Source organism: Takifugu flavidus, chromosome 11 (assembly GCF_003711565.1).
Source record: "Takifugu flavidus isolate HTHZ2018 chromosome 11, ASM371156v2, whole genome shotgun sequence".
NCBI lineage: Eukaryota > Metazoa > Chordata > Actinopteri > Tetraodontiformes > Tetraodontidae > Takifugu > Takifugu flavidus.
Window position 1 is genome coordinate 2,956,937 of NC_079530.1, and position 26,204 is coordinate 2,983,140.

The 26,204-nt window shown below is 41.5% G+C and overlaps 1 protein-coding gene across 3 annotated transcripts in view; it reads left to right on the forward strand.

The window, feature by feature from the left end:
* Window positions 1-24,728, forward strand: part of vwc2 (von Willebrand factor C domain containing 2) — a 30,460-nt gene extending 5,732 nt beyond the window's left edge. For 2 of the 3 annotated variants that reach the window (XM_057048116.1, XM_057048115.1), the window contains exons 2-4: window positions 3,263-3,927; window positions 5,241-5,370; window positions 23,994-24,728. In XM_057048116.1, the coding sequence (XP_056904096.1) occupies window positions 3,343-3,927; window positions 5,241-5,370; window positions 23,994-24,145 (867 nt within the window). In that variant the 5' untranslated portion in view covers window positions 3,263-3,342 and the 3' untranslated portion in view covers window positions 24,146-24,728. Of the gene's footprint in view, window positions 1-1,695; window positions 1,902-3,262; window positions 3,928-5,240; window positions 5,371-23,993 lie in introns of all 3 variants that reach the window. The other variant, XM_057048117.1, reaches the window with a different exon arrangement.
* The last annotated feature ends 1,476 nt before the right edge of the window (window positions 24,729-26,204 follow it).

Genomic DNA, 26,204 nt, shown 5'->3' on the forward strand with positions numbered 1-26,204 from the left:
AAGATATAAGTCAGTGATCAGTAAACAATTGTTGTAAAGCTCTGAAACACTGCAAAATAACCCACAGTAACATACTTTTTGAAGATATGTTCGGGTCCCATTTACATTTGCTTGGTGAAATTTGACCCTTGGCATGTACAAACCCTCTCTGAAGAGAGGTGGGCAGCGAACATGCAGCTCAGGGAGCAGGCCAGACGCCACAGTCTTAAAGGCAGATGCTGGAAATCATCCTAGTGGGGTTTTTGGCTGATAAAACCCAGCATGTACGAAACACGGAAGCTCTCTACCAAATTTCCCAATCTGGGATTCATACATAGTACAATGTGCAATAAATTGCTTTGTGCACCTGCTCTGGAAAGATAAAAACAGTCTATAAATTTAATGCTTGCAAATGAGTATGTGCAATAGTGCAGTGTGTGTTGAGGATGCAGATGGCCTGAGGAAAGAAGCTCCTCCTCATACAATGTGTGAGCCTCCAGGCAGCGGTAACGTTCCCTGAAGGCAGCAGTGTAAATACTCTATGGCCAGGGTGGGTGGCTGGGTTCTGTCAGAATCCTGGTGGGCCAGGTTCTGCACATTTGTTAGAGATTTCCTATATTTCCAGACTTCCTCATTGTACATTTGTAGGAAAGTCTGATCATAAGACGAGTTCTTCAGTGATTCATTTAATCATCATTCACAAAAAAAGGACTTTGTTCTTGTACATTTTACCAAGTCACTCTTGTATAGGGCTTAATGGGTCGGGTGTATTTCTCTATTCTTAGAAAAGCTGGAGGAGGACAATGACACCACACTTCATGAACACTTGAGTGGCTGCTTCTCTATTGGGAAAATGAAGACTAAAATGAGGTTTGTCTGAGACCCGAACTAGCAGAATCTGGCACATTAATACAGAATACCCCATATTTAAGCACAACAGGCGGCATCCTCTGAAGATTTCATTTTAAAAACTCTAACAGTGTAAAGCAGGGGTGCCCACATCCATTCCTCTTGGGCCTTGGACCAGCAGGGATTTCTGTCCTACCAGGCAGAAAAAGCTTCTTCCAAATAAAGTGGGATCCCAAGAGAAAGCAGGGAGAAACTGCACAGAAATCCCAGCGGAACCTTAGCTCTCAGGAACTGTTGGGGGCCCCTGGTGTAAGCGATGAAAATGGCTGCATTTCTACATTAAAATCCACTTAATACCCAGTTTTAAAAGTTGTTTTTCTCTTTTTTCTTTTCCATAGACTTTGGGTTTATTTAATTTCTTTAGATGACAAGAACACAGGTGCACATCATGCCCTGATCTACAAAAACGTCAAGCTTGCTGCCTTTTTGGTTTTAACCACACAACTGAACCCATAACTTCATCTTACTACTTTTAAATAAATGTCATTCTTTTTCCCAGTTTAGTTTGACAGTTTGGCTGGGAAGAGGGAGGATCTTGTCACATGACCAAATGTTAAAACCAGGGAAGATAATACTTATTTGTACCGTTCCTTTTGTTGACCGCAACCAATGGCCTTTAAATGACTGGAACACTCATTAGTGAGGAAATAGTTTTCAACTCTCTTCTCTGGAGCGCCTGTGAGACTGAAAAATAAAACCTGAATAAAATCAAATGTTTTTTTGTGTGTGTTTGTGTGTTTTGGAGTCTTCCAGCAGGAAGCTGGCGGAATAATGGTTCATTTTGGTTTGAATCTTTTCATTTTTCAGCAACGCTGAAGGCTTGTAGCGCAGCTAAAGAAGCTAGTCCCAGCTTTAGCATCACCTACTCCCAGTGATCGACTGCTTCCTGCACTACACTCTGGTACATTTGATACTTTGCAACTGGCAGATATTCAGCCAGCTTCTCAGCCCGCCGCTCAGTCCCGACTAGTTGCAGCAGAGAGACAACTAGTAACAGCTGCTAAGGTGGAGAGGTGAGAAAATCCAAATGAGGTCTTTTTTTTTTACTAATGAGGCTTGCTCTGATCCTGTCTGCTCTGTCTCAGCTGCAACAGGATTATCGGTATGCACCACGTCCTGCTTCCTCTCAGTGGCACAGCAGCTCCAAGGCTGCTGCCTCAAACACAGCAATTCAGCTAAAACACTGCTCAAATACCACTGGCGTGCCAGCAGTCAATTTCAGCCTGGTTCCCCCTGAAAGGATCACAATTCATGAATATCAAAATGCTTGACTTAAAACATAGGGGGAGGCTTTGGCTCCGGAGCAAGCCAAACAGAATTAATGGGGTTGGCTATCGTAGCATTATCTCTGTCCTGTCTGTGTATTAACACATACTAAAACAGATTGGCTTACACCTTATTTCAGCCTGCTTCTTTTCACCTCCTGTTAAGTGCACCTTATTGCTCTGCTGGAAATTAGCTTTGTTCATTAAGGATGGAAAATTAATCAATGTGGTGAACTATTCCCAAATGAACACTGACAGGACTCTGGAGTTAATTGTTGTCAGACACAATCCACCGCTGTGTCTTCTCTTCTTTCAAAATAAGAGATAAATGTCAAAACCAGCGTGGCCCATTAAACAGAGATTGTTGGTGACACGGGCTGAGGAAATGAATGGAAATAGGCCACCGAATGCAGCATAGCCTCGTAGAGGGCATTTGAATTTCAAGATGCTGCAGCACTCGAGTTAGGTGAGAGGCAACAACAAAAATGACTGCAGCTTTTCAAAAATGGGCAATCTCCGTGCAGTGTCCACAGGTGATCCCGGGATTTGTTGCGCATTCACTCCTTGCCGGTTGGAAAACAACAGAAGGCAATGTGATCTTATTCTCTTTTCAAACCGAAGAATGAGATATTTAGTGTCTTCTTGAAAGTTTTCGAGCCCCTCCCCCCCTTTGCAAGTCTCGGTTTTATTTCAGTTTTTAACTTCTGCCTGCTAGAGTATCCTTACGCTTCCAGCTGGAATTAGGTTCAATTTTCAAATCAATGTCTAGAGTTGACTGCGATTCTTTTTTAAAAGCAGAGATTGATCCTCATTCTTTGTTCCATAAATGGAATATTATCTTAATGGTGGAAGATTCAGCTCTCTTTCGGGCTAGTTTCCATTTCACTTCTGTCACTTCTGCTGCTGTGCGATGCAGTCAGGTGGTGTGTTAAAATAGTGGTATTGATTTCCCGACATGGTCCTATGCATCCTTTCTTTCCCGATCCAATTCAGCTATCCTACATCCAGGTGCCGCACTTGGCCCGATGTTTGATGTCTGAACCTGACAACTGGGATAAAAAGTGACAAAACACTGAGCGCGTAACCCCAGTTTAATTTTCTCTTTACAGATGGACTGGCTCACACCTGAGATGTGAACTGTGTTATGTGAGCCAAGGTGTTTTCCCACCTCACTGGTGGTGGGGAGAGGATGCTGCACTCCGTTGCCATGACAGCAGAATTTCTCTTTGTCCTCGTGATCCTGACGAGCAGCGCTCAGTCTCATCCTATAGTGACCTTACCAGCAAGTCGAGAACACTCGGAAAGGGTGTTGTCCCCAGCCGGGCAGGACAATCATTCAGACAAACAAGCTGCAGAGGCATATGGTGTCCTGGAAGAAAGGGACTCCTTAGGTCCAAATAGGACTGCATCAAGTCCTGACAGGCCTAACTGGAATGAACAGAGCAGCTTGAATCGAATAGACGAGGCCCCCACCAGTGACGTCACCCTCTCCTTGGATGCCATTGACGAGTATGCCTACCCAGACTACAGGGGAAAAGGCTGCATGGATGAGAGCGGCTTTGTGTTCGCCATCGGTGAGCAGTTCACACCGGGCCCTTCAACGTGCCCTTGCCTCTGCACGGACGAGGGTCCCCTGTGCACCAAGCCCGAATGTCCCAAGGTTCATCCTCGCTGCATCAAAGTGGACACAAGCCAATGCTGCCCGCTGTGCAGGGAGAAGAAGAACTACTGTGATTTTCGGGGGAAGCTCTATGCCTCTCTAGAAGAGTTTAAGGTAAGTCCCTTAGCTGCGTTCTCTCATTTTTGACTGGCCCAAACAAAAGGAGTGCTGACAGAGCAACACTGCTGTTGAATTCAGTTTTTCGTGGGCACTACATAGAAAGTACTTAGCATGCCTCACTGCATGCAAGTAAGCAAGCAGGCAAATTTATAATGGCAAAGGTCAGAACATTTTTTTTTCTGCACACAGCACTTGAGTTGTACTGGAGGCTGAATTTAGCAGTGCAGCTTCAGTGGAGTCCAAAATGGCAGTTTGTTGATGCGCCTGATGTGGAAGTATGAGCAAATCTGCAATCCTCCATAAAGGTGTTCACGCAGGGTTACATCAGCGAGATGCCTCATCTCCAGATTCACCTTTGGGAGTCTCCACTCGGGATTAACTGCAGTCTTGATGTGATGTCTCTTATGAGACATGGCATTCTCCAGACTTAAATCCCCCTCTTCATGTTTTAGAACATCATCGCAGGAGATTAAGTCTTACATGGGATTTCTTTTTTACTCTTTAGCTCACACTATTAAACAGGTCCATGTCAAAGTTCACCTGAAAGAAATCTATAGAAAAACCAATCATTCACATAATACTGAATATATCTGTCTCCTGCACTGTATGGAGGCTTGAATGATCTGATAAAGAGAACCAAGCTTGATTTTGGCCCTGATTGCTATGTTGTACTAAGTGTTGCCTCTCTCAGTTTTTCACAGTGGAGTGTCGCACTGAGGCACGAGCCTCTGCAATCAGTGGTGTGGCTAGAATTCACCTTTCCTCTCTCGTTAAGATATATGGCTTTATGCATAAAGCGCCAAAGTCAATCTTTGTCATATAGAAGCATGAACTTTTACAACCTGGACACCACAGGAATTACTGAACCTTTTTTACACTTGTTTTATCTGAGACAACTCATTTCTAATGATTTTGCTCAGTCAAGGAAAACTGGCAACACCTCTCCTTTCCTCTTTATACCTCCCAATTCCCTGATTGGACAGAGAAATAGTTTCAAATGGGCTAAATTTTGCAGCTAACGGTCAAGTTCTTTATTGGAAGTGTTGTTTCTCACGGTGAATCCAGATTTCCTGTGTTTTCCTGTGAGTGTCTCGGTCAGGAGATACTCTGACAATATCATCAATGTCAATGTGATTTTTAGGAATATGTCATTGTTCTGTTAGACTCAAATCACATAATAAATGTGTCCGTGCATGTTATCGTATGCAGTGTTTGAGAGGTAAGGGTAGAGACACGAACACTTAATAATTAGAGGATGACTCCTGATAAAGGTGTGAATCTGTGAGGATTTGTTCTGGACTTTCCAGGTGTCTCCGTGTGAGAAATGTCGGTGCGAGCCCAGCGGAGAAGTGTTGTGCACTGTGGCGGCCTGTCCTCAGACAGAGTGCGTGGACCCAGAATACGAGCCCGATCAGTGCTGTCCCATCTGTAAGAGCGGTGAGTGGACACCTTTTCCTGAATTGTGATGTGATTTTAAGGGCTTTACGTTTCATTTGTTAGATTCTTAAAAGGGTTTGCAAGTGGTACCATTTCACATTTTTATGTTTTTAGGTAGTTTAGGTCTGAGTAGATTGCGTAACTTCACTGCGGATGTATAAATATCGCCAACCTAACCACTTTGGACGGACCCTGCTGCTGCTAGATCTTTGGACTTGATCTGACGTAATGATCGCGGGCGCACTATTCTACACAATCCAAAGCAACACTGATTACAGTGGAGCTTTGCAGTCAGATGCGTTCTGAGCAGACTCAGTTTCCTCAAGAAGAAATATTGTGCTTCCATGAGGAGGCACCAGTATCTTAAATTTCACTTTCACATTTTTACCAGCGTTCATCCTGACGGCTGAAGTTGTGCTGGTTGTTTCCTACGTATCTCTGTGGACGTCAGTCTGGTTTCTCTGTGGTGAGCTGATGGAAGAAGAGACAAAAACACCCATTCTCAGACATGAACTTGATGCTTTTTTTCACCCATGTTGCGTGTTTTTCCAGCTTTATTTTCAAATACACATCTTGTTAATGGCAGAGATGCCTTATTTTGCTAATACACAAAGCTGAACATGCTGCACTGCAGCAAATATATTCGGGCATATTTGCTTTATTGAGATCTATTTTAGTGGAAACAAACCTAAAATATACGGCAGTTGAGCATTTGCTCTTTTTACTCTTTTTGAAGGAGACAGAGTCTATTCCATCTCAACAATCTGGAGATTTAAGCTCTACTTGTTCTCTCCCCCCCTTTGTGAGAGGCTGTAAATTTATGACCCTGCTGCTTTGAGAGCTTCGGCTCATCTAAGAAGGACTTCAGAGGTTCAGATTCGATTATCTGAAATTGTTTCATATGATTCCAGACAGCATGTCCTAGATTCTGTCCCCTTGTTTTCTTGGTGTGACTCTAATGCAACATGGCAATGTCGGCAACGATGCTTCCCTCAGCAAAAAGAATGATGACTTGTGATATGTATCACTGGCTTAGGTTCTGAATGTTGCACAGGCTATCTGACATGTCTAAAGAGAGACCAATTTACTTTAATGACAAAGACAGAGACGCTGCTCTTGATAAAGTTTTGCATGCATGAGCCACTTTATGATTTTTACTAAGAACACTGGTGCTTCTCATAATGAAACGGCATTCCCACTGCTGCTAAGCACAAGAGAAGCCAACTTAATAAAGAAGTGCAATGACAAAAAGAAGTGTTTTTCAAGACGAGTTATCCTCTAAAACAGGCAAGGAATCAAGAAAGGGTGATATAATGCGTGATGTGTTCCAGTTTCAGTTATTCCTTCAGGAAGAATAAAGAGGCGCTAAAGAACAGACAATATCACAGATGGATTTAACCGGATAAAGGCTTATCCAGTTAACTTAATCATAATTACGCACAAAATGTCAAATTAGGCTATATAGGCTCATAATGTGTAACTGGCATAAATGTAACTATGTATTAAAATGCTTCACTTTAGTTGGTTCCTCAGTGTTTCTTTTGATCAAAGTGAAAGTTTGTCTCATTTTGTAGAGATGAAAACGTTGGTAGTTGGGGGGGGCGGGGGGCAACTCCCATTATTAATATTTGCCTTATGCATCTTATGGGTACTATTTTTTCTGCTCCCCTACTTTTTTTTTTAATAAATGCACAGATTAATCGTGCTGATGGAGCTTTGCGCAGAGTTCTCCAAATTTTCTGCCCGTGTGTGAAGCGCAATGCCCAGCGGATTTGGTGGATTTCCTTTGGAGTGAGATCAGTCGAGAAGGCCGATGTAGCTGCAGAGTTAGGAGCATGCACAGAGGTGGAGCACACGTCTGAGTGCACAAACCCACCAAATCCATGGGCTCGTTCATCCAGTGCGGATTTAAAGCCTTGACGAGACTGGCTTAGTTACTGTAGGGATACTGTACATAAATATTCACCCCAGCAGACACCAGAGCTGGTCAAAACAGGTTGTTGTTTTGTTATTTTTTTTACCCTGATTTGTGGTTAAGAAGAGACTTTCTTCACATTAGGCTTTGTGACTGACCCACAGTTGTGTGAGGTCCAGTTTTAGCTAACTTTTTAAAACTGTCTATGGATTTATTTATTCTAAACAAAGCTTCAAAAGACATTTAAAACTGATTTGAAGGCAAAATCTTTAATAATAAATTCTAAATCATTTTCAATCATTTACAGTAGCATTAAATAGAAAGGTCAAAGGTCATGTCCCCAAATATTGTGACTCACACCGGAAGTATAATACATATACCGTTATACACACAGTATATAAGCAGTCGTAATATGAGGTTGCATAACATAGTGGGTTGTTTTATGATCACAGGCCCTTTATCATATCCATTCATTCTGTTTGAGTAATTTTGTTCACAGAAAGAAAAATAAATGGCAGCTGTCACATCACCTCCTATAGGTGGAGGTAACAGTGGTGCTCTCCTAAAGGTATTCGTGTGTTCGGATATACACCAATGCACGTGCGCTATGGAAAATGTGGTGTCTCTTAGGTTGAGCAGGTGTGCAGCAGTGAGACGAGGTGGTGCAACATCAGCATTTGCAGAGATATTTTTAGAGAGGTGCTGATACAAAAGTAAAATGCCCTGCAAAGTGTGCTTTGCTAAACTGAAGAGCAGGCGCGGAAAATTCTGAAATGCAGAGCGAGGCGTGCTATTACTGGAAAGGTGAAAGAACAGTCAGCGTGCCAGTAGATTAAGATTAGCAGTCAGGACACAGGAAAGCAAATACATTCGTTTCTTTTCATCAGTTTTCTGTGGTGTGCAGGAGGTGGCTCCTTAACCTTTCACTGGAGAACATTTTGTTAAAATAAGGGCCTTACAGTCATCAAGCATGTCCGTATATTGGATATATAGACATACAAACCTACTAAATATGTGCTGAAATGTAAAAAAACTTCTTAGTACAGGACATTTTCCAGTAAATACCTGTTTAAGCTCTATAAATGTCAAGGTCTGTCCGGTTTAGTACAAACAGCAATCAGGCTGAAGCCTGCAGGAGAAGATGCTTGTTGACATCATCCACCACATAAACCACACAATCTGACAGTGCACGTTATCCACAGAGCACCATTGACTGGAAGGAAAATATGTAATGGAAAATGGTGTTATTGGAGAGCCATCTGACATGGAAGTGCTCATGAAATGTTTCACGAGTGTCACATTGCTGGCGCGGGATCACTTCTAGATCCAAGGCAATGTCAAGAGTATCCGAGACGAAGGACAAAACAAGTTGAACTTGCTCCAACTTTGAGGGGAAAGAAGGTGTTGTCACTTTGAGGCAGTGGATGATAAAGGAATTAGTGGAAAAAAAAGAAACTGCTACTGTTCTAAAATTGTGCTTTTGCTAGACGATGATGCGCCCTTCTTAGGCATCATCTCACTCTCTTAAGTGTAATCCACAGTGACACTCTGGTATTTCTAAAGATAGAGAAATAGCCTTTGGCAACACTTACACTTAATTTGTGCATCGGCCAGGCCGCAGCATTTTTCAGAGGTGCAGCAGGTGAGGGGACATTTTTTTTATTCTCAGAAGTTGTTTTAGATTGGTGATCTCTGTCTTTCATTTAATTTTTATGCTCCCTGCCTCCTTCTGGTGTTTTCACACTGTCGGAATTGCTGTGAATATCAGAGCTCAAGCTGTTAATTAAGCCGAGTTGAGCATCTTTTGTCCCAGTACGTGTTCTAACAAGCTCTTACGGGACAGCAAGCGCTTCTGACTCTGATGTGTTGATGATCAGGGCTGGTGGGGTTGTTAGTGTGTTAACTAACATGTGAACAGGATATGTCAGCACGCCAGTCTGCAAGCATCAGCTGCATCAGCCCGCATGATCTTTACAAGCTGAAATGTCACGACAAAGCTAGCAGCTGATCAAAGAAATACCAAGGAAACTTTCTCCAGTGTCATTTACATTTGCAGCCAATTTCACACTAGACTTGTTTCATTAATGTATGCAAAACAACAAATATGTTGGAAAATTAACGACAGGCGATATTTTGGTAATTAACTGGAAGGCCCACCAAGCATTTGGAGGGAGGAGTAAAGAACGTATGTATCAAAGTGATTCATTGTCTGATTTTCCTTTGCTTTGCTTGACTTTGCTGGACACTAGATATTGATTAATCGACAGCTCCTGTTTTACTGCTGGATGCTTCAGCAGTCACTATGAGACTGTGATGGGATAAAACACTGTTGACGATGATGATGAGGAAGAGGCTGATGGCGTCAAACAAGGTCACCTGAGGTGGGCAGTGAGTGTTCCCGCTCAAGTGGTGTTTGTCTTCCCTGCAGATGCACCATCAACAGATGCTGAGACCTCAGAGGAAGCCAAACTCATCACAAGCATCACATCAAAGATGAACTCATTAATGCTCATCCAGATGTGAATTACCATAAAACAAAAACACTGAAACATTGATTTTTTTTTTTTTTTAATATTCAACAAGTCCCATTCCTGCTTTAATATTTTCAGCAATGATATATCACCGTGAGCTATTTCCACGTGTGACAGGTTTATTATTTATGCACGGGCATTACTTTGACCTTTTCAGGCATGCAAAATCAATGCTTATGGGGGAGAACCCCATCATTGATGCGTTCTGGGGTCTGTATGCAGGCAGACACTTGGGCAGGAACCAAGGGAGGAAGATGAAAGTGGGAGGTATTACTAACATCCACCCCAGACAGTTGTTCATGAATATCAAAGAACAGCTGTGGAAGGTGGCAGGTTCTCCTCGTTTTTACTCATTATCTCTAAGCACTGGAACACATTGCAATTAAATTATTTCATACTCTTTAAAGTTTGTGATTGATATTCACAGTAAAGGGAGCAGAAAGGTAAAGTGAACTGAAGAATATATTTCCTGTACACACACACACACACACACACACACACACACACACACACGCACACACACACACACACACGCATACACACACACACACACACACACACACCACACACACACACACACACACACACACACATTCAACACACTGTTTAAAAAGACGCAAAAGTGCTACAACTTCGCATTTCATTTTCAAGTAAAAAACTTTCCCCACCTGTGGCTGTTTTGCTCTTAAGGGGTATCACCTAGGCAACGCATGAGGAAACAAGTGGTGTTCTTCAATACTCATAGGGGCCGATCATAAAATGATGGGGGGGCTGTGATGAAGAGTCTGAACATGAGTCAGAATCACTGCAAATACATTGACAAAAGACACCGTCAACCTTGTCAGCAGAGATGGAGACTAATTCAAATTAAGGAAAGCAAAATTCATCATGAGGGTGTTGAGACACACTAAAGGTTTTCTCATTTTAAGGGAGCAACCCTCAAAGTAAAAGCAAAGCTGCCTGCATTAATGGCAAATGGCTTCCTTTAAAAAACCAACTCAACTGATGGTACAGACAAGAGCCCTGGGTCTACAATCAATAATACCAGTCAATAACAATAATCATAATAATAATCTAACTAGAAAAATGCACTTGGAGAGCAGCTCATTTCCCCACATACTGTGTTGTACACCTGTAGTAGAGTTTGTATTCAGGCAGCAGCAGTACAAACTTGTATAACACAGAAGGTTGCTTCATCTTATGAAAATCGAAATCAAGCCTCATTGAGGCAGCAGACTATGAGAATTGAGGCGCTTGGACAAAGAGATCCGAGTTGTCTTTCTTTAATGGAGGTCGTACAGCTTAAAAACAAGCAGCTCACTTTCCCCATCTATTGTGAGGTAATACAATACAATCTTATATAACATAGTAGGTAGCTCTAAGATCAGAACCCAGGTTCTATTATTATTATTATTGATTAAACAATAATAAATACATCATATATTTCATTATGCAGCATACAGTATACAGCATACAAGCATACAGTGCTTGTCTGGGGTTAGGCCCTGGGATTCTGGAAAGCGCCTTGAAACAATTTTGATTGTATAAGACGCTATATAAATAAAGATTTATTTTTTTTGAGTATTTTATCATATAAAGGTCAGTTGTCATTACTGGCAATATGATTACAAAGAAAGGTCACAGTAATGAAGTTAATGGTTCACCATATTATGTCCTAACAATTACTGTGCTGCTGCATCACCTAGAGGTCAAATCAAATCAATCTTTATTTATATAGCATCTTATACAATCAAAATTGTTTGTATATATGACAACGGGTCAGCGGGGCCGGAGGTCATCATGCAGGTCCGAAGGCGGCGATACCTGTAAATGAATGGAGGGGGGGCAGAAAAACTACACAGGAATCAGCATAACTAGTCTGCTTGATGAGGAGGAGGAAAGGAGAGGAGAGGAGAGGAAACCATGACCCAGTGGGGTGACAGAGGCCTGTCAGGTGATCATGTTTCTGGACCCCGGCAGCCTTGGCCTATAACAGCATAACTATGATGTGACCTAACGATTAGACAACCCCCTAAGTATGATAATTTGTCTATCTATGATAGTAACTGGAACTACAGAATTAACAACAATAAGCTTTTTCAAAGAGGTAGGTTTTAAGTCTGATCTTAAAAGTAGCAATGGAGACAGCCTCCCATACCTGGACAGGGAGCTGGTTCCATAGCAGGGGGGCCTGGTAGCTAAATGCTCGGCCCCCCATTCTACTCCTAGAAACTCTGGGAACCACAAGTAGACCAGCATTCTGAGAGTGGAGCGGTCTATTGGGCTGATAAGGTATCACTAGCTCCTCCAGGTAGGATGGAGCTAGGCCTTTGAGGACCTTGTAGGTCAAAGGAAGGGTTTTAAAAATTATTCTAAATTTAACGGGCAGCCATTGAAGTGACGCCATTACAGGAGTTATGTGATCTCTTTTGTCAATACCTGTCAGAACTCTGGCTGCAGCATTTTGGATCAACTGGAGGCTTCTTAAAGAGTTGTTTGGACACCCTGATAATAGGTGCAAGGTGCAACAGTTATGGGTAATTTAAAAAAAATCCTAATAATATCCATTGTTAATGTGCTAGTTTTAATGATGGATGGAAGTGAAATCATAGAAAACAACCATCTGAGTGTGACTGGGTTGTGAAAGCTAAGTAATAGCAACTACAGACCAAGAAAGTAAAAAGGCAAAAAGTGCCACTAATAGAAACCTCACTGTCTTCAGGTTTAATCCCACATTTATATTTTAAAAAAGAAGAATGTGTCTCTGATGGATAGAGTTCATACCTTTGTAAAGATCATCTCTCTGTGCAAAGTTGTCCCATTTTCTGTCTTTACACAGCCATGTCATCCTCATCTTGCATTTATGATGCAGACTGACTTAACAAGTGCATTAAAATAAGTGGTGGCTGCTATTCACCCCTTCCATTATCATATAATGAGGCTTGGCAAGTTGTCAGCATGTCAGAATTAAAAGGTGTGAGGTACCAGATGTGTCCTGGTTTCCTTGTCCATTTTATAGCACTGCTCCAAAGCTAGGACCCAGAGGTGCTAATGGTTACCTTTTCTGCATGCTGTCTATGCCAACTTCCTACATTCTGTGCTGACAGTTTGGGGCAAAACTGTTCACGCACTCCAGCGGCCCATTTGTCTCTGCCTCCTGGCGCATCATTGAAAGGCTCTTGTGAAGGCTGATGTGCCTATAAAAATCTCTTTCTGCACAGAGAGGAAAATTCTAGGAAATAGATATAGGAATGGATGGACAGTGATATGTTATATTAATAAAGTGGTGACAAAATGGTGGCTACCGTGTGAATGGTGGGATAATAGGGTGGCAGCAACGACTAGGCATACTGACTCACAACCCATGAATTAATTACACCGATGAGTGTCAAGCCATATTGAATGACTGACTGTCAATTTGCAATTAAGCTCTGGTATCAAGAGCATATCATTACATTTTTCTTTTTCATGCACACTTGTGTTTCTTTTGACACATGATCTGTCGAAGGATGCATGAAACACATGGGCCTTTCATTTAGAGCTGTTTGGCCTAAATGCTGCTAATGGTGATGAATCAGTGGCGACAGCAGCCCGGGCCACATGATAACTTATTACTGAGATAGGACATGTGCGTCCTCTTCTGAAGACTTATAAATGTGCTGGTCTTGACATTATGATGGGCCTCTGCAAACTGTTGGCACTGATTGATGTGCCAGCACGCTGGCCGTCTGTGCTGACGCCCCGTGGAACGCTGTAGCTGCAGCAGGGAGACTCATCATCTATCAGCATCTTAATTACACAACAGAGTGGCTCAAGACCTTGTTAGTCTCAGGGAAATGGCCATTGTTATGCTATACCTGATGTTGTGGAAGCAATTCCTGCTGTGCTTATGCTTTGCCATGCAGCGCAAGAGATAATGGATGATTTACGAGCAACTTTTTTGTGTTTGTTTTTTACATTTTAACAGCCACTGGTTTAAGACAGAGGCACTTTCACTAAGCAGAACATTTGCTATTATCGTTAGCAACAGTGCAGGTAATTGAAGAAGGACATTTCTGTTTGGCTAAATAAGACTTGATAAGAGAGAGCTCTTCAACCCTCAGTTCATAACAAATAGTACTTTCAACGATAGAATTTTAGTCAAATACAGTGAAAAATTGGGTTTAAAACGCTGACTGGCCCCTGCGGATGCACTTTAGCCTACTCCAACATGTAATTTGCTTTTATTAGAGCTGCTTTCTTTATTTGAACCCCTCGATCAACAGCAACGCTGTTGTCAGTTTAAGGAGCGATCGCTTTCCGTGAACACCTTGAGCTCAATCAAATTTGCAAGTCAATTAAATGTTTGAGTCCCAGGAAGAGACAGTGGAAGAAATAATCAAGCTTTAAAGAATTTTAGCATAATCACTCTAATCTCCAGATGCATCCTTGTGCTGATGGGAGCTCAGTCATCTATGAAAATGCTCCCCTGCATCAGGGAGTGATCACTCGTGTTTTGGAGAGCGCGGTTTTAATAGCCAATGGAAGCGCTTTTGTGCACAGATTCAAAGCTCATGGCACAAGAATGGAAGGGGGGAGGGGTCTTACACAAAGGGACCTTAATTAAGGCTTATATAATAAGAATTAAATGTGATCAGGTTTCATTTTGAATCACATCCTGTCATAAATGGCCTCTAACCAGCAGGAATCTGTTCACTCAGGGGTTGTGCATCTAAGTGTTCCTTTTATTACGCTATTTTGGGAAACTGATGTGAAAGCATATTTTCCACAGAGGGAAATGAAATAATGGCCAGTGCATTTGGTGTCCTGCTGTTCTCTTCTGTGACTGCCATCTTGAAATCGTCTCCAAGAGCATCGTTAAGATGACGGCACTAAAATCTATATGGAAATGTTGTCCTATAACAAAAGATTTACACTTTGAAAGCCGAATAAGAACCAAGGTCTTGTCCTAGTTTCTGGCTGGCTTTTGTCCCATCGGCCTTCAGTCTGCGATTCAGTGTTGTGTTTTTTCTTTTTCCATCAGTTTGTGGAAAGACGAAAAGCATGTGCTCTTACCCTTACGTATCTTAAAACACTATGTGTAAATATGCGTAGCTATCAAGGTTTTACACTAAGCAGCCTCATTAACTCCTGTTCTGGAGATAATTCCATTGTAAAATATATTGAAATGCCATTAAAATGGAATAAACGCTTTATCTTAAAATGCTTCCTCAATTTAGTGAATTTGATTTTTTTAAAAATCATTTTGATTATGGTCATGAGAAATAAGAATGAGTCTTCCTGTCAAAAGCACATTTTGACCTTGTTTCAGACCTTGTCTGGGGAATGTTGCGCTCCACAATATGAGAATGAATTAAGCAGCCAACAACATCACTGAGTTTCTTTCTAGGGTTCAGACGACAGGCGGTCTATATACTGACTTAAAGACATGCATATTTCTGTGAACCAATATCAACCTAGATAAGAACAGGTCATGTCAGAACAAGAACTCTGAGTTCTGGAAAAGGAACCCAATCAAAGCATCTTCTCTGCTGCTGCAGCTTTGCAATAACATCACTGTGTTGGTGTATCAAGAAACAACGTGAGAGTGACTCTGTATTTCTTTTCCACAAATTCAATTTGTTTTAATCACATACTTGTTATTGACATTTTTATGCCAGCAAAATAAAATATATACATAGCAGTTTGTGTACAATTGATAATATTCCAGAAGCGCAATTTTACTGCGATATTGCATCACATGGAAGCACTTTTCAGAGTAATGCAATGGAAAACAGCAAATACATCAAGTCAATAACTGTGTGGAGAATGCTGGCGATTTTATTTGTATCCATCACCATAAACGATATAATGTAAAACAAGATAAGCTTTCAGACATACTTGAAGCTGTTTTCACCAAAGCCACCACTCGATTTTAATGGGAGGGGAGGCTTAGCCCCAACGAGATGCACAGGATGTATGCAAACGTAGCGGACAAGCACAAAATTTAACAGAGACAGACAAATATCCATCCATCCATCCATCCATCCATCCATCCATCCATCCATCCATCCATCCATCCATCCATCCATCCATCCTCCATCCATCCATCCATCCATCCATCCATCCTCTATTGCTTATCCGGGGTCGGGTCATGGGGGCAGCAGCCTAAGCAGAGAGGTCCAGACTTCCCTCTCCCCAGCTACTTCTTCCAGCTTGTCCGGGACCAGTCGAGAGACATAGTCTCTCCAACGTGTCCTGGGTCTTCCCGGGGGCCTTCTACCGGAGGGACATGCCCTGAACACCTCACCAGGGAGGTGAGGCGATCTCCTGCTCCATTCTTCCCTCACTCCTGAACAAGACCCTGAGGTACTTGAACTCCTCCACTTGGGGCAGGATCTCCTCCTTGACCCAGAGAAGGCACTCTACCTTTTTCCGGTTGAGAACCATGGCCTCAGATTTGGAGGTGCTGATTCTCAACCCAGCCGCTTCACATGCAGCGGCGAACCGATCCAGTGATCGTTGGAAGTCACGGGCCGATGACGCCAACAGGACCACATCATCTGCAAAAAGCAGAGACCCGATCCTGAGGTCACCAAACCGGACCCCCTCAACACAATGACTGCACCTAGAAATTCTGTCCATAAATGTTATGAACAGACAGACAAATAATTTTTTATTATTATAATTGTTATTATCCACCGATGATAATCATGTGTGAATGAGCTCAGCTACTTTTTCATGGTGTGCGTTCATGCATAAATTGGGAAATACAGCTGATGCCCCAGAAGGAAGGCACCCCAATGACAGAAGATGGTAAAAAAAAAGAGTCCCGTGCAATATATTTCAGACTAACAATCTGGCTAAGTACTAACGTTCTTTTAGACCTGGAGAGTAAGGTTTAACTGCAAAATAACAAAGGAAAGAGTTGTGCAGTCTGCAAGCCAGGTTTTTGTTTGGATTGGGGTTTTTTTTAGAAATAGGGAGCATTTGGTTGATTAATTCCATGGGACTTTTTGCTGTTAGCTGGAGGCTGGAGCTAACTAATTGTTGCAGTTATAAATAATTAGATTCATATCATCTTCTCATGGTCTTCTAATCAGCTCTGTGTGCTTCAAAGATTCACATGTAGGGAATGCAGTCAAGGCCAAGAAGAAAATGTGGACTGGATTTTGAGTGATTTGGGCATTCTCTACAGAAACAAGTGGAACATATTGATAAGAAGGTAATGAAGGGGCTCTGTTGGTCTGACACTATGAAGTCAGGGGAAACTGATAGGTTTATGGTCATATTTATGTTATATTTATGTTTATGGTCAAGTGATTATTTATTTGAACACTGAACTCTTCTCACCAATTTGTATTGAATTTGTCAGCATGTTTTTATAGAAAAAGACCTATTTTTTTTTTATGGGGGCTTGAGAATATTTTATTTGGGCTTCAACTATTTTGTAATGCTTTTATGCCTCCATTCACTGTGGCTCAGTATATTTTGGACAACCTGACAACCAGCCCTAATGACAAGCTGGCAGCAGCCATACCCCCATCACTGAATTGGGTGGGTAAAGAGAGTTAGGCTGGAAAGACAAGAGAACTTGCTCTGATGGGGTTGACGTGGCTGACATGGGATGTAGGGTGGATCCAAGTTGATCTTTGGCGCATAAGCTGAATCGAGGAAAAGCTTATTACTTTGGGGGAGCGATGGCAAAGGGAGCAATGAACCTCAGAGCAAGCTTCTTGGACTCTTCTTGAAGAAGCAGGATGATAGCCACACTGGAATGATTGTCCCTTCCTGAGGCCAGTGTCCTCCTTAACTGCCTGGCAAATTTGGCACTACTTCGGGAGGCGGACTCGCTTACTGTTTGCTGCCAACAAAAATGCTATGTGACCACAAAAACATAGTGATATCTGGGTACACTGTTGGTATGAGCCCAATGAATAACATCCCCCTCAGCACTCAGGGGAATTGGCACAACCTTCACCTGCTGTAACCCTCACTTCCACTTCCCAAGTTAATGTGGCCTCAAAAACAAGTGTTTAGTATGATTTAGGTTGACCATTAACACGAGAGCAACATTACCTCGAGAGCAAACATACAAAATAATGAGTCAGGACTGGTATTAGTTGAGCCTGGTCTGTAGGCAATGATGAAGCTGAACATGCTCAAGGATATATCCTCACCTAGCCTTCCTGGCATTGAGTCTTTTTACATACTTCAGATTTTTGTGATCCAAAACCGAATTGGTTTGAGAAACTCCTCTCCAGCCAATGTCTCTACTCCACCACAGCCTCCTTGACAACCAGCAGTTTGCAGTCACCGATGTTATGATTTTGTTCCGTTCAAGAGAGTCTCTGACAGAAATGCACATGGTTGTAATTTAACATCCTTGGAATTTATCTGGGAGAGGATAGTTCCAACTACTCCAACTACAACTTCAGAGGCATTGACCTCCACCGTGAACTGCTGGCTGGGAAGAAGAAAAGATAACACAGGGGCAGAGGGGAAGCTTTTCTTAACGCCCTGGGATGCAGCTTTACATGCGCTCCAGAAAAACAGGCTGTGGGGGAAGTGAGATCAGGCAAAGGGTAGTCTATTGTTCTACAATTTAAGATAAACCTCTGGTAAAAGATCTCAATGTTATGGAGTTAGTGATTACAGAGATCTTTGGATCCACTCAGACCTCCGCTCAGAAAGCACAAACCCTAGGAAAGTAACCGACACAATGTGGAATTCACACTTTTCATCCTTCACGAACAATTGGCTCTTTGGTAACACTGAATAAACATTCCTCATCGAAGGAAACGGTCAGGATGTCGTCTAAATAGACAAACACATTGAGCATATCCCAAAGGAAATCGTGTGCCAGATTTTTAAGGCGCCTGTATTGGTAAGACCAAACGGCATATCCACATTTTTATAATGCCATGTGGCAGTATTAAAAGCAGTCTTCCATTCATTTCCCTCTCTGATTCTAAGAAGGTGTTATGCATTATCAAGCTTAGTAAAAAATATTTGCTATAGAGCAGAAGAGGGTACCTGTTTTTGATGGTAATATCATTTAAACCACTGTAATCAATGCAAGGTCTTTTCTTTCTTTTCAACAAAGAAAAAAAACTTGCTCTCACAGGTGACAATGAAGGATGAATAATCCCGGCAGCAAGGGACTCCTTAACACACTCTTCCATGGCCTTTCATTCTCAAGCTGAGAGAGAAAAAAGTCTCCCCCTGGGAAGGGGTGATTCCTGGTAACAAGTCTATTGTGCAATTATGGGGCAATGTGTTAATGAAGTGGCTTTTGTTTTACTCAATACTTCTGGTAAATCATGACAACATGAGGGAATGTTACTGAGATCTGGATCTTTGTTCTCAGGTGTAGCAGCCTTTGGAAAACACAATTTTGAACCAGTGACCCAAGCTGCTACTGTCCCACTACCCCCATCAATATTGGGGTTGTGCACTTTTAGCAATGACTTGGCCGGTCAGCAGCACTTCTCCTCTCACTGGGAGGTGGCACAGAAATCTGCAGATTTTCTCATTCCTGGTCCTGTTCAGATAGCCTTTTGTCTTCCTTAGGGAGATCAGTTGCTGTTATCTGAGCTTTTAATGATTCAGAGAGTCCTTCAAAAAAACTCACTCTCTGCTCTATGGGTGCAAAAATCTGTAGAGCAATCGGAAACTTTGTGCTTGCCTTGTCTCCAGTCAGGTGGGAGACAATAAAAGCCACCTTTGCTCAATCTGTGAAAAAAAATGAGGCTTACAGCCCAAATTGAAGTCTGCACTGGGTCAAAAGTGGTCTAACATCCCATTTGCTCCTCAGAAGCTCCCTGGTCAGGAGAGCTGTGGACCTTGTGCTGGAGCGCTAACATGAGGCAAGGAGTACTGGGCTAAACCGGGAAGCATATCTGCGATGGGGCTTACTGTACCACAGCAGAAGCTTCATTCAGATGCTTACTCAAAACCTCGTTAAACTGAACAGAGAGAAGTCATCAATGACTCCTGGCATGCAGCCAATTCTCTCAGGTCAGCACCGAGTTACGTGAGTTGCTCTGGCTGCTATGCAGGTCATAACGCCTGTGCCCAAAGGATCTGGTGTACAGAAAAGAGTCGGATGAGTCCGTTCTGGCCAATTGGACACGGAATAAGCACGTCTTAAATGCATGGCAGTGGTCAATTCATGGTTAGAAGAGATGTTTAATCGTTTGCTCAGATCAGGACACGATTGAGGAGTCAAAAAATTCAGCAGAGGTTTCCAAAAACATCAGACGAGAGGCGAGGTAAAACAAAAACAGGCAAGGCTAATACACTATGATACTGCGACAAGAAAATAGACTGACAATAAGACAAAGATGCAAAGGGAACTAAATACAAACCAATTAGGGGAGTGATGCAGCACGGGTGTGGAGACACAACCACGGACAGGCGGAGGAAGGGCAGACAGGAAACTGAGACAGTGGTTGATGATAAAAAAGGAAGCAGGAGGCACAATACATTAATCATGAAAGGAAACTAAAACAATCTTCACAAACAGGCCATTTTGACACATTGATGCAGTTCATATTTGTTTATATAAGTTGAATCTGGTTTAAATGCTGTAAAATTCAAAGTTGTCCTTTTTTCAAATTCATATCATCACACTCACCCCCTCAATTAGAATTCTCCATTGTAAAACTTTAGAGCTGGTTGCCATCTACAAGTACCTGGGACTGATTATTAATGGGGAGCTTTCCTTCAGAGTACATGTTCAAAATGTGATCTCAAGTTTAAGAGTGAAGCTCGGTTTCTATTACAGAAACAAGTCCTGTTTCTCTCTTAGAGCTCAGAAGCTTATGATCTCCTGCACTTGATTATGGCGACGTTTGACTATCTGTGCTTCATCCAGCTCTTTACAGTCCCTGACTACAGTCTACGACTGTGTTCATCATCTGTCAGAGCTTGTTTCACTGGAAGCCCATCGCTCATTTTTAAGTACTCACCACCGAAATTCATTTGAAAGGTGTCTATGTTTTTAAATTTAAAATGTTCTATTGTTAATATTTTTGTTTTTAATGGAACAACAACCCATGTAGTTAAAGTTGTCAAATTTAGTTGCACTTTATATTTTAACAGTTATTTTCATTGGTTGCTGTGCTCTTGACCTTAATGTTGTTGTTTTTTTTTATCTGTTAAATCAGGGGTGCCAAAATCCATTCCTTGAGGGCCAAAATCCAGCCAGGTTTGGTGCCCTACCAGTTAAAACATACTTCCATGTGGGATCCCACTTTTCTTACAGGAAATGGTAGGACAGAAGACCTAGCAAGATTACAACCCTCAAGGACTGGATTTGAGCACCCCTAGGTTAAATAATGGTAGGTAGGTAGATAAATAAATAAATAAATAAATAAATAAATAAATAAATAAATAAATAAATAAATAAATAAATAAATATTAATGCCACCTGTTTCCTTAATTACAGACACAAGCACCAGGTGGCTTTTGGCACTGACCATGAATAAAATTGTGAAGAACAAGACTCTGAATGTGGTTCACATTTACAGCCCTGACATGTCTCTCAGTGATCAACAGCAGTTGTTTCTGGCTCTGCTTTCCTTCTCAGTTCTGACTAAATAATGAACTGAAAGGACAATGAAATAAGATGTTATTCAAATTAATTTGGTATTAAAGTGATTTGAGTTACCAGAATCAAAATCGAGCCGTTTAATTTTATTTAATCTTTTTTTTTTTTTTTTCAAATATATTTAGTAACAAATGTATTATATAGCTACAGTATATAGCTGTGATGGATAGTGGGGGTGAGTAAATAAACTCTGACACACTCATTTTTAGTAAGTACCATCTATATTTGAAAGCAAAATAGTAGATAAACTCATGTGAGAGCATGACATCACACCATGGATAATGAATGATTAGGGAAATAGGGATGCAAATGTAGAGTTACAGCAAGGGGAATGTTCCCCTGATCAATTTAAATTTGTTTTTTGTTTGGTGTAATATGTTATTTACTTTTCACTTACCCTTACTTTCTGGTTTTATTTATTTATCTTGAGATATAAAGCTTCATTTTCTTCTACCCACTGGCTAAACTTCGTAAACGTATCATGGGACAACAGGGTGGGGAAAATAGACAGATTAACACTACTCATCCACACACTCATTCATTAATTTAGGAAAAAATATATATGACTACAAACATACACATGTAGACATGCAGACATACGTGCATATGCACAATACAATAGTATACTGTATAACATTAATAGTAAACAAATTCACTGAAACAAACACAGCCACAATCAACAAAATCTCTATTTAAACCACACAGATGTGGATGTGTAAGAATCTGTAGATAATTGTCATTTTTTTTCTTGATTTCCTGTTGACATGTAAAGGTTTGTTAGAGATGCAGAGTATAGTAGAGAGTAAATTTGATGTTTCTGCATCCATGTCAGTGATACTAAGGTGACCAGGCACGTGAAAACCAAAGGTTCTGGGTGTTTAAATCATCCCACAACATAATTATCAGAGGGGTATTGCTCAAAAGTAGGACAAACATCCAAGATAAATATGGAACCCTGGGTTGACAGAGCCGTGTCGAAGCTTGGATTAATTGATTTTAAAGGGCACGTTCACGGCATTCTTAAGAAGATCACGAGATCAATCACACAGTCACCAGACACGCCACTTTCTTTACACCCGCTGAACAAGAGTTGCTTCTTCAAAAATATGATGAAATGAAAGATGTGATTAGAAAACAATAACACCAATGCAGTTAAAAAGGAAAATGGAAAAAGCCTGCCAGACAAAAGCATATTGGCCTGATGTATAAGTACCCCCAACTTATATAATTATAATCTGTGCTTCCTCAGGAACTGTCATAAAAGATGACTATTTTAGTCCACTAATCAAGAGTGTTGTTTTTTTTTACTTTAATGTAGCCCATAAAAGAGCAACTTACTCTGTTTATGTAGAGTATGATTAAGTTGATGAAATGACGTACTCTATCAGGGTTAGTTCTTGAATCTATTTTGCCCATGTTGTGTCTCATCCATCATCGTTCATAATGAACAACCTTGCTGGCCAGAAAAGGACCTGGCAAAAGGTGAAAAGAAAATTTAAAAACATTTTTAAGTCTGCTGTTACCTTAGTGCAGCCTGCAAAAATATCAATTTTCAAATGAAGTGATGGAGTTGTTGTGAGCTGATAATGAATTTCTATATTTTTAACAGTCAATAAAAGCACAGAGAACTGGTGAGGGGCAGAGGAGCGAGAAATTGACTTGAATAAAGACAGGCAATTAATGGAGGGGATCCAGGGAGGGAGCGTGATGGACGAAGCCCTTGCAACTAAAGGTTGCTGCTGCAGTTCCACAGTAGATTAAACACATGTCACAATATTATTTGGTCTGACTCTGAATTTGCTCGTAGTGTTTGGGGACGCAGTTGTGTTTTTGGAGCCACCATGAAGGTGGTATGAATTTTCTTGATTGGAGGAGGTATCTGGCTGGGGTAGGCAGGTCTGCAGCTGCAGAGTGGGCCTATGCAGATAAGGAGACACTGTCAGTGGACTCCAAATGAATGGGATCAAATGGATGACTGAAAAGATTGTTAAAGTTAAAAAGCCAAGTCAGAATGATGTGGAACCCTTTCCATCCAACAATAAATTCATCTCTTCCTTTGCCTTTTTCTTTTGAATAAGGTCCAATTATTATTTTTTCATCTTTTCGATGTTGGCATATCGCTAATGAAAGGATTCCAAATAAATTGTCTGACGTCTTACTTTTACTGCTCACATTTTTTTGTTTTTTTAAATGTGCTTTTTGTCGTCATATAATCTGCAGGCAAACTACAGAGAATAAACTGCCATGGTTACTGTGTCCGGAATATTGTCTGGGAAATTGATCTGTTTTCCTGCAAACTTGGGGGCAAGTTAATCCGGGATAGCTACTGCATCTCGACTTAAGCCCTTAGCTTGGTCTTGTGCAGTACCCCTCTGGTATCTGAATGTGCTGACTGTGGCTGACTGACTAGTTTTCACGGTGTGGGCGGACTGGTGGGACTGGTGGTCTGAGCAACCTCCACTTGGCAGCGCACAAAGGAAACACATCTGCATTACATAAGGACAATTTAAAATTCAATTTTGAGATTGTAAAGGCAACTTTTATAGTTGCATCTTTCCTCATTCTTTTCCATCACGCTCTACAGGTCCAAACTGCTACGCGGATACAGCGGTGATACCAGCGGGCCGAGAGGTAAAGATTGATGATTGCACAATCTGCTACTGCACATACGAGGAGGGAACCTGGCAGATCGAGCGTCAGGCAACCTGCAGTAAGAATGAGTGTCAGAGGAACTAGAGGCCGGCAGGACAGTGGTGTGTTTCACACAGTCGGACATCAGGGTCGGACAGCAGCCAATAATCCAGAATTTTTATTCACTCCTGGGAAAAAAAAAACACTTTTATTAAAGTTTATAATCCATGCACAGAATATCTATTTATCTATGTATTGAGTTATTTATGAAGATATGAAACAAAAACTGGAGTCACTGCTGCTGAGGTAATGATAAAGTTTTTATAGTCTCTGTATTTTACTAAGCAATGTATGGGACCAGAGGTCTAATAAAAAGTAGAATGTATAGAACACAGAGCTGTCTTTGGGGGTACAAACCTCAGTCTCCACATGGTGTCCTGGCACCTGATCTTTCACCACCAAAGTGCAGACTAGACGACATGAAGTCCATTTCAGAGTAAAGGCTTAAGATGTGCTATGTAGAGTTTAAAAAACAAACAAACAAACAAAACGAACAAAAAAAACCACTCATTAGGACTCGACTGTTTCCTGATTTCCTCTTGGATGTCCTGACGTGTTTTTATCTGTAAGTGCTTTTTTGTAATTATTATGTGTGTTAATGTTTCAATAAATATAAATGCAAGTCTCATCTCGGGCTCAAATGCTGTTTCCAAACGAATAAAAGAATCCCTTGAAATTGGAAATTTCACCCGAGATGGATCAAAACCATGTGTTCCCGCTTGGAGCTGCTGAAATCAAAGGTAAGGTCTGAACCCACGAAGCAGCGCCCATGCATTCTCCTATTCCCGTGTTCCTCAATCAGATCTGTTTGTAGCAATGTAAATATTTAATGAAGTGTGACAGGGATATTAAGCAGGTCTGCATTGCCACAGCTTGTTTTTTTATTATCAGTAAACCAAAAAAGTCCCAGTTTGATAATATAATCTCCATCTTTACATTTGAGCTCTCAGCGAGGATGGAAGAACATCAATGAACCCGATTCATTTCAAACATTTGTGCCAGTGAAAGATTGTGTAACTTAATCTGTGGTTCCAATCTGAGATGAGGAATAATAGATGTATGTCCAGCCAACCAGCCGTTCAGAACCTGGATTAATAATTTAAATCGGCGGTACAGGACGAACACTGAGCGACAGGACTGATTGGATGGATGGATGGATGGATGGATGGATGGATGGATGGAGGGATGGATGGATGGATGAATGGGTGGATGGATGGATGGATGGATGGACGGACAGATAGATGGATGGATTTCTCTCTGTTTTGCAGCACCCTTCTCTTTGGGTCACCTGTTGTGATGTGATGACCAACTCTCTGATCAAGTAGCTGCATCTCCAGCAGTGAGACGTGCCTGTCAGCCAGCTGGAGGGATCGAGGTAAATGAGTTTAAATGCATGTACATGTGATGTGACAGGCTCCTCTGGAGCACTAGGGGTAGTCGTGGCAGAGATGTGCCATCCTTTTTCTAGCCTTAACCTATCTGTATCTCTGCATGCAAAGGTCCTCTCCAAATAAGCTTCCTCATTCAAGGAAAATCTCAGCTTGTGCCAACGCATCCAAGTGCCCAAATGATTGTGGGATTTATTTTTTCCCCTCTCACTCCCAGCAACACTCATTTCCACATTGAAGAGTTCATCTTCATGGGCCCTGTCCCCGTCGCTCTCATTTTCTCCTTCCTATTCAGAAGAATTACCGACTGGCTTTCACAATTCTTTCATTCTACAAGATAACACTGCATATGCCTAATTTCCCAAGCAGCTTTGCTGCTGTGTAACAGCCGGTGGAACAATGACTACGGCCAAGTGATGTTATCTAGTCATTAACATACACTGCTGGGTTTACATCATCTTATATATCAGGATTTATTCAATTTCATTCAATGTGTGATACACCAAAGCTGTGATTCAGATTACACCTTCAGAGTCTAAACTTCTGATTATTTCTCTTTAAAATCCCAGAATACGGCACAACTGAACTCCTTCAACGATGTTCATATCTGACACAAAAAAAAGAACACAAAAGATTAAGCTAGTCTCCCTAAAGCTATAACTCCGTAATTAGTCTTCTGGCCTGGCCCAGATGCTGCACAAACTGCAATGATGAAA